Source organism: Passer montanus, unplaced genomic scaffold (assembly GCF_014805655.1).
Source record: "Passer montanus isolate IOZ18808 unplaced genomic scaffold, ASM1480565v1 scaffold47, whole genome shotgun sequence".
NCBI classification, from domain to species: Eukaryota; Metazoa; Chordata; class Aves; order Passeriformes; family Passeridae; genus Passer; species Passer montanus.
The window spans coordinates 5,705,578-5,722,727 of NW_024369596.1; the positions used below are offsets into that span (position 1 = coordinate 5,705,578).

The 17,150-nt window shown below is 47.0% G+C and overlaps 1 protein-coding gene across 3 annotated transcripts in view; it reads right to left on the bottom strand.

Annotated features, from left to right (window-relative positions):
* KIRREL3 (kirre like nephrin family adhesion molecule 3) overlaps positions 1-17,150 on the bottom strand; it is a 369,112-nt gene that overhangs the window by 98,147 nt on the left and 253,815 nt on the right. For all 3 annotated transcript variants that reach the window (XM_039721998.1, XM_039722000.1, XM_039722001.1), the window contains 2 exons: positions 5,796-5,945; positions 2,267-2,416 (listed from right to left, as the gene is read on the bottom strand). In XM_039721998.1, the coding sequence (XP_039577932.1) occupies positions 2,267-2,416; positions 5,796-5,945 (300 nt within the window). The remainder of the gene's footprint in view (positions 1-2,266; positions 2,417-5,795; positions 5,946-17,150) is intronic.

Below are 17,150 nucleotides of genomic sequence, written 5' to 3' on the forward strand. Positions count from 1 at the left end.
GTCTCTCCCCCTTCACAGACGCGTGTTACCCCCTGTCATGCAGTGAGTTCAGCCTGACAGGCTGCACATTGTCCCCAGCTGTCAGGAACACGGGGGCTTAAGGCTTCTACTCTTCATGTGCCACATCTATCCCCTCTACTGGGGTGGCTAAATCACAGAGCACAGATCCCACAGCAGCCCCTGCCCTCGCTGCCAGCACAGGACACCCCATCCCAAAGGAACAGTGTGAGCTGCTGATCACCAACCCCTTGCAAAGGTGGGATCATCGCTCCTACCTCCCCACCCAGCCTGAAATGTCATAGAATCACACAATTTCCTGAGCTGGAAGGGACCCACAGGATCATTGAGTTCAACCCTAGGTTCTGCACAGACACCCCAACAATCCCACACTGTCCATCCCTGAGTGCGTTGTGCAAATTAGGCTCTGCACAGACACCCCAACAATCCCACCCTGTCCATCCCTGAGAGCGTTGTGCAAATGCTCCTGGAGCTCTGGCAGCCTTGGGGCTGTGACCACTTTTCCCCCCTCAGAACATCTGCATAAATACCCCTAAAGTTAAAGATGAGCTACCAGTCAGTTCCAAACCCACACTAGCTCATCGATTTGGCCTAAATTGAACACGCTGTAACTTTAATTTTCTTAAAAGGAAAACACTCTGCAAATATAAGTTGCTGAACATCTTAGGTAAATGTACCAATTAGCAACTACTATGTATATCCACATAAACATTAACTACCATCTATTCAACACATTCCATAACCCCAAAGATAATAACGATTTCCTTTTGATCCATAAAAACATCTCTCTGCTCAATCAACGCTTCGCAGCAGCTCTGACGTACGCCCTGGGACTAAATTAGTTTTGAAATCTTTAGCTCTAATTAAATAACATTATTTCTTTTGTCTGGCTCCCTCAATGTATTCTGCTTTCACAACAGAAGGAGGGAGCCCAGGCGAAGGAGGGGTTGGCGGTAAGCAAGACAACGTTCCCCTTTCCTATTCATTTCCAGGATTATTTCATGTATGGGCACATGTCAGAGCTCTGAGCTGCTGCCAAGGGTTGATTAAGAAGAAGGAGGAATCAAAGGAAAATCATCATTATTGTCAGGGTCAGGGAAGGAAGGGATGGCAGCTGTGAAAGTTTGGGAGTAGGGAATGTTGTAGGGTTGTGGAGGGAGGAAAACAAATACAGGGGAAACTGCAAACCAGGAATGTGAACTAATTTTCATAGTGCAGACTTCAGTGAGGGGCACCTTCAACCACAGCTGGTAGCTTAATTTACTTCTTTTGGCTACTTAAAACTAATCAGCATTGATCTGACTAAAAGCACAGAAATTCTTGATTTGGATATTTTTAAAATGTGGGGTTTTTTTCTCCCTAGAAACTAACCAGGAATGAAAAGAACAAGGAAAAAAAGAAATCCAATCATCAATTTAAACAAACTTAAATATGCAAATAGTTTCACTTTGAGGGTTGAATAATCAGGATGAATCTGGAAGCAGCAATACAGACTGGGTTTTGTCCAAGCTGTTTAAGAAAAATACCATTTTCATTAATTTCTCTGAAGCCATGCTCATGCCGGGAAGCCTCACTGACGTGCCTGCCTTTTCCCAGCACTCCTGTGGGGAGAGCCTCCCTCCTGCTCTGCCAGATGGCCAAGAAAACCCTCCTGCTCTGCCATCACTCCCCACCCATCTACCACACAAAAAGGTCCTCTGCATGATTTTGGGAGCCACTTCCAGTTTGCCATCCCAGACAATATCCTCCTGTGCTGCTCATGGGAAAGATGAATTACTGAGAAACGCGGGGTGATAAAATATTAGTATATAGTTTAAAAATATTAGTAGATAGTTTAAAAATACTGCATAGTATGAAACCAGTCTTTCCTCAGGGGGTGGAGTTGTCCCAATCCTGTAGGCAGAGTGACGCATAAGTGATGACACTGACACTCTTCATATCCTTAAATTTATGGACAGACTGTCTTGAATTGGGGCATAAATCCATAAAGCTGAAGTGCCAAACACTTGTTGGTGGCTGTGTTACTCCTGGAACTGTCATACTCCACCCCAGAGCTGCTTCACTCCCCAAGCAGCTTCCTTTGATCCTGTTCTCAGGACTAAGCTGCTCCCCCACTGCTCTCACCATGGATTCATTCCCAGTCCTCTTGATCCAGCATCAAAACATTTTGTGAAAAGCTACTCAGTGTGACCACGAAGGCAGTGAAACCCCAACAAACACGCTGAGGGTGTGAGGAGCCGGGACTCACCGAGGACCGTCAGCCGGGCAGGTCTGGATCGGATGGCGGCTTGGATGGCCTGGCACTCGTACACGGCGTCATCCTGGAGGTCAGCTCGCAGGATTTTCAGGTGGTGCTGACCTGACAGATGGTCTCCTACGACCAGATAGCGCGGGTAACCTGCCCAAGGCAAAGCACGGGTCAGGAGGCAGCTGGTGCAGGCACACGGTGTTGCTGATTGGGATGGGGCTGAGCCTCATCCCCAGTGGGTGCAGCTGTGAGCAGCACTGACAGCAATGAGCCATGGAGTGCCCAGGGCTGCTGAGCAACCACACAGGGAACAGAGGGCACCCGGGGTAAGGCATGGACATGAGGGGTATAAAAGGTTGGGCTAAAGAACAAGAAGGGCAGGCATTTGTAGCTTTTTACAGTGCTGTTATTCTGTATGGGTTGAAGCTTTCTGAAATTGTGTGATAATACTCTGTGTATCGTGGCTGTCTTAACTGCAACATTTGCTGTGACAGGCTGGAGCCATAAGCCCAGGGATGAGGAGACCAGAGCATGGGCCCAGAGCCCCAGCACCCCACAGCAATTCCCAGGATCCAGGCAGCTTCCTCCCCTCCTTAGCAGCCAGCCCAGAGAGAAAGAACCTGCCAAATCCAGGAAAGGGACTGCATGTTTTGCTCTACAGGTTCAAAAAAGAAGTGCTGATGAAGGAGCATTAACTGAAATCCCAAGGAATCATGGGATCATAGAATGTTAAGTGTTGGAAGGTTTGGTTTTGACCTTAAAGATTATTGGGACCCAAGTCCCCCTGCCATGGGCAGGGACATCTCCCACTAGATCAGGTTGTTCAAAGCCTTCTCCAGCCTGGCTTGGAACCCTTCCAGGGCTGGGGCATTCACAACCTCCCTGGGCAAGACAAAGGGGTGAGCCCTTCCACCAGGAAATCCACCACCTCCTGCTCCTGGCAGCCCATCATGGAATATCCTCAGCTCCTGGAGTCAACTGAAGAATACAACCATGATTAGCTCTGTGTAAAGCTTGGGCAGGGGTCTGGGGGCACCAGCAGCTCTGGTCAGCCTGGCTGGACACACAGGAGGAAAGGTGCCACCCCCGTGCCCTCCCGTGCCCAATGCCCTGTGTAACACAGCACTGGCACACACTTGTGCTTCTGTTGTTTCTCGAGTTATCAACAGCAGGATTTGCTCTCCTGAACTGCGAGGAGTACAAATGATGGGTTTGTTTGTATTGTGCTAATTAGACACTGGCTGAGCTGGTATCATGAGCTGGCAGCTCCTGTGGCTTCCAGCAGCCCCGGCTCTGTTAATTGTGGAAGTCATTCACATCAGCTCCCTACTTCACTGGAGCTCTTGTTACTCAGTCGTGTTGCAAGGTCTTGCATGGGAAGCTCAGCTCTCTAATAGATGCAAAAATTGTGGCTCAGAGCTTTGGAAAACAGGCAAAGACGGGGCTGCTCACTCGGGCACGGCTGTAAATGAGCAATTATATGTATTAATAAAAAATAGAGGGAAAGAAGAAGCAGGCACTGCACTTTAGGAAAGAGCAGGGTCCCTAGAGACCAAAAAGCATGGAGCCTCCCCTGGTTTCTCAATGCTGCTTCTTGCCGTGGGGAAAACTCTCTCAGGTCACTGAGAGCTGAGTGGTGTCACACGTGTACAAACTCTGCAGAGCCTGGGGACACTGCAGCTCCTGCAGGGCTCCATGTCCTCCCAGGCTGTTTCCAGCAAACACTCTTCCTATTCATGTAAAATATTTCAGTTTTAAATTAGTGTTTTCCAGCAAAATATACAGAATAAACTCGAAACTTCCCCAGTTTTGCACCTGTCTTCACCAGCTGCAATTAACCCTCAATCACAGTGTGAGTGGGATTAAGGAATGTCACTTCTGAGCAATTTGGTCATCAAATTATAATTTGCCAAAACCAAATGTTGAGGAAGCCACAAACACTCGTCCAAAGCAAACAGAGGCTTGTGGGTCCCTTCAAACACAGGGTATTCTATTGTTCTTTTCATTTTTGAGAATATCAAAACAACATCTATAAAACATTTCATCTCACATTTTGGAAAGGTGACGTTAATTTCCAAGGAAATGAAACCAGACCTTTCCAAAGGGTCAGGCAACATCTGTGGGAGCCAACAGTTCTGTTTCAGGTCAGAGTGAAACAGATTTTGGTTTATTCCAGTGTCTATGTTTGGGTGGACTGGAAGGTGTTGGAGTTGAAATTAAAACATTATTCCCCAAATAAATGTTGGGCAAGGAGAGCTCCTGCTTTCCTTGTTTATGGAGGGTCGTTATGGATTTTTTGGTTGTCTTTGGTTGTTTTTTTTTTTTGTTAAAGTTGGAATTAAATGTGTGAGGTGGTATTTTTTGTTTGGATTTAGATATTTATTATTTTTTAATTTATATTACAGTTTTATAAATTGTGAGCTTCATAGTATTTTATTTTAATAAGTTAAAAATGGAGTTGTATTTTATTCATAATGTTTCTAAAGGATAAATTGTTTAATTTAAAAAAGACACTAAAATTATTTTTATTTTTAACTTAACAACTAATTATTTGTGACTTGTTTTATTTTATTTATATTTAAATTTATAATTGATAATTATAAATATATAAATTATTTAAATTCATTATTTATTCAATTTATATTTATTATAATTATATTTATTTGTTCTTATTTATTTTTAATTTATAATTTATTCTATTTGTATTAATTTATTTTTATTATTTTTAAATATTTTTATTACTTTATTATTTTATTGTTTTTATTTATTTTTATTTAATTATATAATATTATTTAAACTTATGAAAATGAAGGTGAAGAAGAAGGATTAGTTTTCATTTTAAAATTTTTATTTTGGTATATATATAATTATATATATATTATATAGTATATATTCGTTATCTATAAAAATAAGATATATGTTTGTTATTTATACTATACTGTACTATACTATACTATAATGTTATATTATATCTTATATATATATTTTTTATTCTATATATAATTTTGTTTTATATATATATTTATATATATAAAATATATAAATATATGTGAATATATAAAATATAGTAATATTAAAAAATGTTAAATTTCAAGTTTTTAATTACATTATATTATGCACATTTATTTAAAGTATACATACATAATTTTTGTTTTATTATTTCGTTTTGGAAGGTTTTTTTTTACAGTTTTAGGTTAAATGTAGTGTTTTCTTGGGGGTTAGTGTTTGTCAGTACAAAAAGTTTACAATTCTTAGCAACTAGGTATCTAACAGGTGGTGTCCTGATTTACTTTTTGGAAGGTTCTTTTACAGTTTCATGGTTAAATGTAGAGTTTTCTTGGGGTTGTTTGTCAGTACAGAAAGTTTACTATTCTTAGTACCTAGGGTTCTAACAGGTGGTGTCCCCACTTACTTTTTAGAAGTTTTTTTTACGGTTTTTAGGTTAAATGTAGTGTTTTCTTGAGGGGTTAGTGTCTGCCAGCACAGCAAGTTTACAATCCTTAGTGCCTAGGGTGGTGTCCCCACTTACTGGAGAGGTCCCGTCCGACGCCGAGGGCCAGCCCGTCCTTGATCCAGAGCACGATGCCATTGTACTCGGGGATGGCGCAGAGCAGCGTCACCGGCTGCCCCGCGATCACCACCTGGTCCTGGGGCTGCTGCGTGAACGAGGACGCCTGGCCTGCACGGGGAACAAGAGAGGAACACGGCCCTGTCAGCTCTCCAGGGGCTTCCAGCACGATGCAGTTCCTTGGGATGCAGCAGGCCAGGGTGCTCCTGGCACAGCACAGATGGGAGACTGAGCTCGGCAGCTCTTAATGATGTGTTTGCTTAATTATGTGATTGCCCCATGGAATGATAGAATGGGCTGGAAGGGACCTTAAAGCTCATCCCGTTCACAGGGAACAATTCCTTCCCAATATCCCATGAGCCTTGCCCTGTGAGAGTGGAAGCCATTCCCTGTGTCCTGTCCCTCCATCCCTTGTCCCCAGTCCCTCTCCAGCTCTCCTGGAGCCCCTTTAGGCGCTGGAGGGGCTCTGAGCTCTCCCTGGATGCTTCTCCAGGTGAGCATCCCCAGCTCCCCCAGCCTGGCTCCAGAGCAGAGGGGCTCCAGCCCTTGGAGCACATCTGTGGCCTCCTCTGGACTCATTCCAGAAGCTCCACATATTTCCTGTGCTGAGGACCCAGAGGTGGACACAGCACTTTGTGACAGACAAATATTTGCAATATTTTTGCTCCCTGGGGGGGAAAAGAAAGCTCCAACTAAGAGGTACCAGCATTTCCTGTAACTGTTTCATTCCAAATTGTGGTGGTAGTGTTTCAGCCACAATGATCACAGACAGAAAAGCAGCAGGATGTTCAGCAGCAGCAATATTTTATATTACACATAATAAAAGAGAATGTTGATCCTCTGCTTCTGAGCCTTGCTCCCACCTCATGTGCTCTGTGAAATCAGGGTGTGCAAGGAAACAACCTGCTATAAAACACACAGGGAAACAACCAACTGCTGCTGTTCTGCTCCCTCCCCAGGTGCCACCTCCTGGCATTTGCTGGGAGCTTCCCACACATCTGGAGAGGAAGGGAAGGCCCAGCTCTGCCTCAGCACTGCCTTTCTTGAAGCTGCATTGTCAAACTCACAAATCTGTCCTCATCCTTCCCTACCTGCAATGCTGCAATAACAAATCCCAGCCCCGGGTTATCTCCTGCCATGGTGGGATGTCTCACACCTCAGGTGTGACATGGCACTTCTCATTTTCCATGGGAAGCACTCCAGTCACTCTAACCTCTTCCACAGCAGAGTTTACTCAGCATTAAGTTTTATTTTCACTCTCCCTTGGCTTTGCCATGATTGAAAATTATTCAGAGAATCCCAGAACGGCTTGAGTTGGGAGGGGTCTTAAAGCCCATCTCATTCCACCCCCTGCCATGGGCAGGGACACCTTCCACTATCCCAGGCTGCCCCAAGCCCCATCCAACTGGCCTTGGATGTTCCAGGGATTCAAAGTGTTAAATCCTGCTATTTTTTTTCCATAATGAGTGCATGGGACAATCTCAAAATATCCCTGCAGAGCCACAGTCTGAAGCTGGAAGATTCTAAATGTGGGACCATTTCAGGCAGATCTGCTGATATCTGGGCTCCTGTGAGTACAGGCTTTTGTGTGAGTTGGTTGAAGAGCATCCTAATTGCTCTGCCCCCACTTACTTTTGCTCTGATTCTGGATTCAGGAGATGATCTGGGAAAGAGAGGTGTTGGAGGGAAGGCAGAAGCACTGAATTGTCTCTCCGTGGGGTTTGTAGGACCAGGAACCTCTCTGGGAAGGAATTATGGCCCTGTGTCAGGCAGGAATTCAGAGCCTGTGCCCTCTACTGTTTCTGTTCAGTCCATGGAAGGGGACTGGGCTGGAGGAAAAATTCCTCTTTAAAACCAATTTGTCAAAGTGGGACAGTCTCCACGTGATCCACCCCAAATCAATTCAATCCTAATTTACATCGACTCCATTTAATCATTGACTAATGATTAATCTGGAACCAAGGTTAAGTGTGACACAAGTTCTTGCATCTGAACTTGTTTGCAGATGAGCTGCTGGGCCTTTCCTACAGGGCAAGGCTCCAAAGCTCCATCATTTTCCAGCTCACACTGTTGAACCAACGTGTGCCCCAACATGAGTGCTTATATTTCACTTTAATTTATTATAGCTTCAGCTCGCTCTTAGCCACCTAAAGGAACACGGGGAAAAGCAAAGCTGTCATTTTGAAATTCCAGATGCTTTACATTACAGGAAGGTAAAAGCCCAGCTGGAATTTTTGCGGATCTCCAGGAGCTCCTTGGGCACCTCATTCGTGGGTGGTTTGGAGATCCCAGGTCTCCCAGCACTCCCATATCTCCAAGGAACTCTGATTTTCACCCCAGATAGTCCAAAAGACCACAGTGGTGGCTCTTGGTATGGTGTTGCCTGCACAACAGGGCACGTTAATTCCAGAGGAGATTCCAGTTTTTCCTGCTGGGAGGCACTCACTGGAAGTCATGGTGGCCTTTGACACAAACCCTTGTGCTGAGATTTAAATATTTGATTTCAAAGGGAATATGAGCCAGCTCTGTATTTTTTGTTTTTGGATTCATAAAGGACAAACACTCCTAGATAGCTGGGAAAAATGGGATGAGAGAGAAAACTCAGAAAGCAGAAAAAGTGGGTGTTTTGCTTTGTTGTTTTGTTGTTTTATTTTAATATATACTTTCCACCCACTAACTGGGTTTTCACAGCTCACTCTGTAATCCTGACAATTCTCAAGGCAGAGCTGGGTGAGCAGGGACAGCGCAGGAAGGCAGCAATAACCCAAAAAGATTTGTTTTATCAGTGAGAATTATCAGCTTGTCAGCTGGGAGCTGCACGAGCTCTAATGAGAACGCAGAGGCACAAAGTGGTGTCTGTGCCCTCTGCAAATGCCCATTAAGCACAGGCTTCATTTGGTAATTGCTGCTGGAAATGAAGCTCTTTTTATGTTTTATTTTTCCTTTTTCTCTTTTTTCTTGATTTGTTTTAAAGACGAGCTGATGGCCATGGAAAATCAGAGCAGAAACATGGCATATGTCTCCTGTATTTTCCTTCCCTGTGTTTGTTCAGTGTGAAGAATTGTCACTTAAACCCATTTTTTATTCATCCAAGGCTCCATTTCATCTACAAACAGCTCAGACTCAGTCACAGGAGAGAAAAGATGGGTGCAAGGACCTTAAGAGCATTACCTGGCCCAGTCCCTGCTCCACAGCAGGATCATCTCTCCCTAAATCTCAGATAAAAAAAAAAAAAAGAAAAAAGTACTGAAGACAGAGCTCAACTCACTTTCAAATCAGCTTAAAGTCTGATTACTGGGTTTAACTGGGTTTGGAAGATCAGAGGCCTGGCCACGTTACAGCTTATGTCTTAATGTCAAAGGAACAAGTAATTTGCAGAAAAGTTTTAAGGGAGATAAGATACTTGACAGAAAATAACTGAAAATGGGGAGATTGGGAAAGGGTGATTTACAAATGCAGGCTGAGCGATTTCAGCTACAAGAAAATGGGCTGAAAGATGTCAGTTGGGTATTTTTCCAGGAATGTTTAAAACGGAATTACAAAATGATGCTTTGGTTTCAAAGCAAGAGGTTTGATTCCAACCTGTTGGGCAAGCAGGAGCTTCCCAGTTTCTCCCCTTCCACTACACAGAGTTTCAGCCATAAATACTGGTTAATCCGAGTCTCTGCAGAATAGGAGTTCATCAGAGAATCATGAAATTGTTTTGGTTGGAAGGGAACTTAAAAGCCCATCCAGCCCCACTCCCTGCCATGGGCAGGGACAACTTCCACTGTCCCAGGCTGCTCCAAGCCCCATCCAGCCTGGCCTTGGGCACTGCCAGGGATCCAGGGGCAGCCACAGCTGCTCTGGGCACCCTGTGCCAGGGCCTGCCCCCCCTGCCAGGGAACAATTCCTTCCCAATATCCCATCCATCCCTGCCCTCTGGCAGTGGGAGCCATTCCCTGTGTCCTGTCCCTCCATCCCTTGTCCCCAGTCCCTCTCCAGCTCTCCTGGAGCCCCTTTAGGCCCGGCAAGGGGCTCTGAGCTCTCCCTGGAGCCTTCTCCTCTCCAGGTGAGCACCCCCAGATCTCCCAGCCTGGCTCCAGCCCTGGAGAATCTCCAAGGGCTGCTCTGGACTTGCTCCAGCAGCTCCAGGTCCTTCTGTGCTGGGACCCCAGAGGCAGATACAGCTCACCACATGAGCCCAAAAGGTCCAGGCACGGCACCCTCATCACCCATCTCCTTGTCACCTCCTGCTGCACAAAGCATCCCCAAATGGATTTAGGAAGTGCTGCATAACAAAGCAGGGAGATACAACATGTCCATGTGCCCCCAACCCAAGTGGAGCCTTGTTTTACTTCCATTTTCAAAGAAATGACTCAGTTGATGCCTGGCTTCCTGGGAACATCACAGGGAGTCACTGGGCACTGACTCTGCCCCTGAGAGTCTCCGTGTGAGGATCTGTTCATCCAGCACAGAGATGCTCTGAGCAGAAGCAAAGCTCAGGGTTCTGAATTAATTGTTGAATTTTTTGGTTTTGTTTAAAAGCAAGCAGCTATGGAAATGAGATGCTAACGATGCCATTTGGCCAGGGTCCAGCACAAGCCCAGTGTCCCACCTGACTCTGGAGCTGCCCTGCAGCTGGATGAGTGCTGTCACCACAGGTCACCTGCTGTGACCAGAGGAGCTCTTGATCCCAGAGCCTTCCCATCTCCTCCTGCTTGCTGCTTTGCCCCTCTCCCTGAGGAGCTGACATGTTGCCACATTTCTCTTCACAGAGGAAAGCAAGGCACAATTCTTCCCAAGAATATTTCTGGGTTTCAAATTCTCTGAACATCAGAGGAAGAAAACACAATGCTTATCTCACTTGTTGTGCCTGTGTTGTGCAAAAGCAGAATGCAATATGGAGACTGTTTATCCAAAGGGATGGTGTTTTGTTTCCTTGGCCTGTCAGGGCCAAGAGTGTGTGTGTGTCTGGACAGTCACGAGAGAGTCACGAGAGAGTCACGAGATGAGTGCAGTTCTGTGCAGTTGTGTGCAGAGTGAGTGCTTGGCAGATTCAGTTCAGATGTAATGTAATATAGTATAATAAAGTAATTAATTAGCCTTCTGATAAGATGGAGTCAGACACATCATTCTCTCCTCTCCAGTGTTCTGGGACACCTTTGATCCTATACTGCCAGGACCAGCAGGACCCCCTTGCTGGCCCCCAAGCTCCTGCCTTCCTCAAGGAGTCTCTCTCATGGGGGGCACTTCTGCAGCCACTGCAATCCTGAAGGGCAGGAACAAAAAGGGACAATAAAGGCACCATGGTGAAGAGCAAGCAGGCAAGAACACTGACCCTGCTTTCAAAAACCCCAGGCTGGATCTTTGTGAAGTTACAAGCATGTCATAAAAGCTAAAGGAAGAAAAAAAGGAGGGAAAAAGAGAGAACCACTTTAGAACTCTTTCTATTTCCTTAATGGATTTTGCACCTGTGGCTCCTGTTTCTCAGTGTTTCTCTGTAATGTCGCCTTGTTCTTTCAAACAAAGGCTGAGACTCTTCTGTGTTTGTGACTTCCAAGGGAAATAACACTGCCAGTGCCAGGGCATTGCTTTTCAGATGTCTCAACGCCCACGGATGGCGAGAAGGCCCAAAAATCCTGTTTAACAACCCAGAAAACAGAGGAAGGCACCTACACAATGACATTGCCATGCTCTGTGCTGCAGCAGGACCTTGAAGTCCCTTCCGTCGCTGAAGCCAGAGTCTGTGACAGGCTTTTAAAGCTCTCTGAAGACTGAAATATGTTTTCATGAGTTCCTGGCTGAATTATTTCAGCTTGCAGCCTCCTGTGCCCAAACCAGCAACCGGGAGCAGCAGAAAGTTAAATTTTCATTACCCAAGAGGAGTGAGTATTGTAGTAGGAAGCGAGGGACTCACCGAGGGAACAATGACTCATTAGAAATGGAGACATTGTGGCTGCTTTTATATAAGTGAAGCTTTGAATGTCCATTGTGCTCTGAAAAGAATTAGTCCTTTTTGTTGAGGAGAGCATAGAAGTGGAGAAGGAGGACTATGAGCTCCTTGTCAAAATATTACTGTTCTGAAATGAAAGGCCTGGTGATTAGGAGTGGTGGGACATTCTCCTTGTCCCTCAGTGGGAAGAACTGATCCTTCCCTCAGCTTGGAGTAGTCACGACGCGTGGTAGGAGGATGATCAAGGGGCTGCTGTGAGACATCCTAATCCTACACAACATCCCAGGAGGGGCTGTCTTCAGACCAAGCAGATCCCTCCCGATGGAAATCAGGGCATTTCAGCCCAGGGCCTGAAATTACACCTGATTTCAAGAAAATCAGCCCAGCTTGGGGCTGGTTTCTTGTGGCACGACACCTGGAGATGGAGCCATCTCTTGGCTATGGAGAGGGCTGGGAAGAGATGGCTCCATGCCCACATTTCCCAGCAGAGTAGGGCCTGGCTCTGCACCACCCCACACAGCTCCTGCTATGGCTCTGTGACAAACAGGCTGGTTCTCAGCACTCCTTTGGGTCCCCTCCCTGGAGCCAAGGACACCGAGCCCCCTGCACGGGGCCCATCGTGCTCCGGAACACGCGCCCGCATTGATTTTCAGATGAGGAGGGAGAGCAAGCAGACAAAAGCTTTACATTATTTACAAAGCTCTCTGGAATTGTCAGTCATGGGGAAGCACAGGGAAGAGCCGTGCAGGCAGCAGAGCTGCTCATTGCCCGCCTGCAGCCCAATTCCCTCCCTGGTGGGACACAACACCCAGACCTGCGCTGAGGTGGAGCCCAAGGCCTGGCTGGGTACAGAGCACAGGGAACAGGGAGCCACGTGTTCCCAGGGGCAAGGATTTCTCCAGACAAGGACAGGGATAGGCTTTTCTTGCACCAGCAGAGAAAGAAACAGCTGTGGCTGCCCAGACAGGAGCAGAGGGATGGCACCAGTGATGCTGTGCTCAGTGAGGAGACATGGATCAGGCTCCCCGTGGGACAGCCCCTTGCTGGCATGGCCACAGCCATGTCAGACACTTCCTTGGGCTTCACAGTACGAATAAGAGAGGTAGCTTGAGTTCAGCCTTGTATAAGATTCCAGTTTTTTAAAATTTGGCTTCCTTGGGGAGAAAATAAAATCAAATCTGTTTGAACAAAAATGTCAGTTTGGCCTTTTTTAGAGAGACTGCCTAAGTCTGGCTCACTTGGCCTCAGTGCTGAATTATTCAACTTGAAAGAAACCAAAGCACAACACCGTCAGTCAAGGAATGACACAGGAGTGTGGAATGGTGCTGGTCACTGACCAGCTGTGTGGCCTGGCAGAGGTGTTCCTACTCCAGGAGGGAAGCAAGAACTGAGCTCGTGCCTTGCTCACCCATAAACACACAGGAAGATGAGGCTTTCCCTGGAAGCACAGCCTGGGGGTCCCCATTGATTCCAGCCACCTGTGCAGGTTCCAGGGGGAGGTGTGGGGTGCACTGGGGTAAAACCAAAGCCAAAGGGATGCCCAGGAAAAGCAATGAAAAATAGGCAAATGAATCTGGGGAAGGGGCTGGAGAACCAGGACAGGCTGAGGGAGGCTCAGGGGGGACCTTCTCCATTTCCACAATTCCCTGACTGGAGGGGGCAGCCAGGTGGGGGCCAGACTCTGCTCCCAGGGAACGAGGGACAGGACAAGGAAATGGCTCAAGTCACAGCAAGGGAGATTTAGGTTGGATATTTAGGAAAGTGTTCTTCACAGAAAGGGTTGCAAAGCATTGGAAGGGGCTGGCCAGGGCAGTGGTGGGGTCCCTGTCCCTGGGGTGTTCACAAGATGTGTGGATGTGGCTTGTGGCGAACATGGTGGGGGTGCTGGGTTGAGGGTTGGACTTCATGATCTTAAGTCTTTTTCAAACTAAATGACCCTGTGGTCCTAATGCCAGCTGCCAGAGCAGAGTTTAAGGTGCAAAGCCAGTGCTCTGCTCTCCTGCCTGGCCTCTGGGAACGTGTTGTCCCCTGGCCATGACCAGCTCTCAGCAAGCCCACGTGCTGAGCTGAGCTCATCCCGCAGTGATGTCAGATATTTTCCTAGCACTGCTTTGAGAGGAACCATCAACATCCCACTGTGTCCACTAAGTAGCTTCAAACAGGAAACAGGGAAATTTTGAGTAAGATATTAAACCTTTCAGAGATCTTTTTGTCTATTAGTCACAGAGGCAAGAGATCTGAACTATCGAGTGTTCTGCTGGCTTTGATACCCACATGAAATCCCTGCACTGCTTTCAAAGTCACTGTGAGGAGTTTGATCAGCCATGCAGAAAGGGCTGAAATGTCATCGGCTGCTCTGTTATTAGCTGCCAATTGGGAAAGGTGTAAGAGTATCCTTACTGTGGGATATTTATTAGCAAACTCTTCCCAGCAGCAGCCTGCAGAATTACCTCTTGTGAGATTAAACACCTGCTCCTGGGAGCTGCACTGATGGGAAACAAACTAATGTACTGCATTGAGGTGCCAAAAGCAGCATTCAAGTGACCTTATGGACTGAAACATGCTGAATATTCCAGCTGCATGCATGGCTCCAGGCTCTGTGGATGGCTCCAGGCTCTGTGGATGGCTCCAAGCTCCCTGGATGGCTCCAGGCTCTATGGATGACTCCAAGCTCCCTGGATGTTTCCTGGCTCCGTGGTTGGCTCCAGGCTCCCTGGATGACTCCAAGCTCCCTGGATGACTCCAAGCTCCCTGGATGACTCCAAGCTCCCTGGATGGCTCCAGGCTCGCTGGATGGCTCCTAGCTGTTCCACTCTCCCAGCCTCTCCTGCTGCCCAGATGCACTGAGCTCTGAGCAGGCAGCATTATCTCCTATTAGACAAACTGCCAGAGCTGGGATGCGTGCTTTGGGGTACACAGGACTTGTAGGGTTGGAGGTAGAGGAAGCAAACTGGATTAGGTGGTGTTTTACCCAGGGCCAGCATAGGAGGAGGGGGGAAAGCAGGGGAGGTGTTGCAGGGGGGTGGCAGAGGAGCTGAAGGGTCAGCAAGAGGCAAAGCTGGTGGTGTCACTAAAGCTGTGGCAGAGGGTGTGAGAGCTTCCCCACACCCTGGGCTGGGGCCAGCACCTCATCCCAGTGCCTGGGCTGCCATGGCTCCCTCTCCAAGGGCAGCTGTAAGCTCTGAGCCTGTGCCAAGGCTGCTCAGGGCACAGGGTGATGCCTGTCCTTGCTGGGAACAGGGACAGTGGCACCAGCAGCTGTTCCAGAGGCACTGGAAACCCTTGGCAGGCGCTGAGCACCAATCCCTCATGGAGACAAGAGCAGAGGGGAATACATTTCCTCCCATTGATCCACTGGCAGGCCTGGCTCCAGTGAGCACTGCCAATGATTCCAAGAAATATTTTGTTAGGGGTGCTCCTGAGGAAGCTGTGGCACAGTAAGAAATCACCATTTGTTCTCCTGTCAAGGTGCAGTGTCCTGGCACAGCTCCCCAGGGCCAGGCTGATGGGCTCAGAGGGGAGAACAGAGCAGGGGATGCTCCTGCTCTGGTAATTCCAGCCAAGCAGCTCTCTCTGTGGTAACTCCAGCTGCTTTTTAGATGATAACTATTTGTAGCTCAGAAAGGCAGTGGCAGGTCCCCAGCTGCAGGAGTCTTGCACAGACACTCCTGGGACCTAAAACCTCCCACCTGAATCCACAGAGAATAAAAAGGAACTTTTCCTTCTAAAAATAACAGCAGATGTGCAAACCAGTGGGCAGCAGCCTGCCTGCACCAGGTCTCCCAGATAAAATCCTTAAGGATTTTATCCCTTGTGACCTTCTGAAATCTCTCAGGTGATCCCCCTTTCCTGGATTACAGTAAATCCAAGTGCCTCCCCTTTGCCCACCCTTTGTTCCCAGATCAGGGCTGCTCTTTTGAAATAGAGTCCTTTAAATCTCAGCTCATCTTTGAGTTAGAGGGCACAGAGGACACTCGTCCATAGGAAAACGAGAAGGATGAATAATCCATTTCACAAACGATTTGGAGATTTCAAAGTCTGGCTCTGCTCCCAGGAAGAGCGGCAACTGGAAGTTGTGCAGTTCACGGGGTGGAAAATTAGAGCAAAGAGCTTGCCTTGGGTCGCACCATGTTTCACTTCCATCCTCGTTTTTCAAAATCTGTTATCGCACGCTATGAGGCATGCAGAGAAATCAGAATGAAGATGCAGCTCAGAAGAGAAAATGCAGATATTGAATGTTACATTCTCTGCATATGGAAGCGGGGTTGGATGATCTTTCAGGTCCCTTCCAACCCAAACTTCTCTGGGATTCTATAATATTAAAATGAGTGGAAAATTCTGCTCATTATCACAATAATTTTAGCTAGTCTTGCTACAGATTGGTGAGATATTGTGTAGATTGGAGAATCCATTCAAGGAGTGAGTCTCTCTAAAGGATGTTGCCATCTCTGAAGGTGTTGAAAGTGCCACCATCAAAGATTCCCCTACCAGATACTTCCCTGAACAAGAAACATCTTGGTGGCACCACAGCTCACAGATGGAGGGAAGAGAAGACAGGAATAAATCTTACTATTGCCCTGGAAGGCTGGGAAGCTGCTGTCTGCATGAAACATCACCTGGGTGGCTTTTGGGGGAGCCCCTGGCCAGGTGAGCTCTGGGATATTGCAGAGCAGGCTGCGGACTCGCCCCAGCTCCTGCTGTTTACCAGAGCAGGGGGGGATTGCTCGGGGTTGTGCTGCGTGAATTATCAGCTCTGAAGATGAAGTGGAGTGAGAATTAGCAGGTTTCTGCTATAATTATTGTTTGCTTGGATTTTTACAAGTGGAAGTGATTGTAAATATGTGCATTTTTTTTTTACACATGCAAGATTCATATTTAAAATTAAAACAAATTATTCTGAAAAACAGCCTAAAGTGAAGTATATGAAATACACACAGAAAAAAAAAAAAAGTGGCAGGGGGAAGGCAGGAGGGGTTGGAGATGCTGAGATGAACAGACAGGGAGCAGATCATCTCTGGGTAGGGAATGTTTCACGCACGTGCCCATCTTGTTATCCCAGGAGGTGCTTAAAAATTCACTTCTTTCTCTGTCTATATGGGGAAGCATAGAAAATGCTCCCCTCCATGAAAATCTTGGTTGCACTATCCCCAGAGCCAAGGAAACACCTAGAAAGTGCATTTATCCATCACAGAAGAGGCCAGTGACCTGCACCACTGCTGACAACCAGCTGGTGCTGTTTACCTGGGTTTTACCCAGTAAAGCAAAGAACCATGAAAAATGAGAGGCAGCGTTAATCCAGTCAATATTTACAGCCTTGCAACTGCTTTGTCAGCCCAGGTGCAGCCCAGGGAGATGCCCAGGGAAGGGGCTGTGCCTTGTCA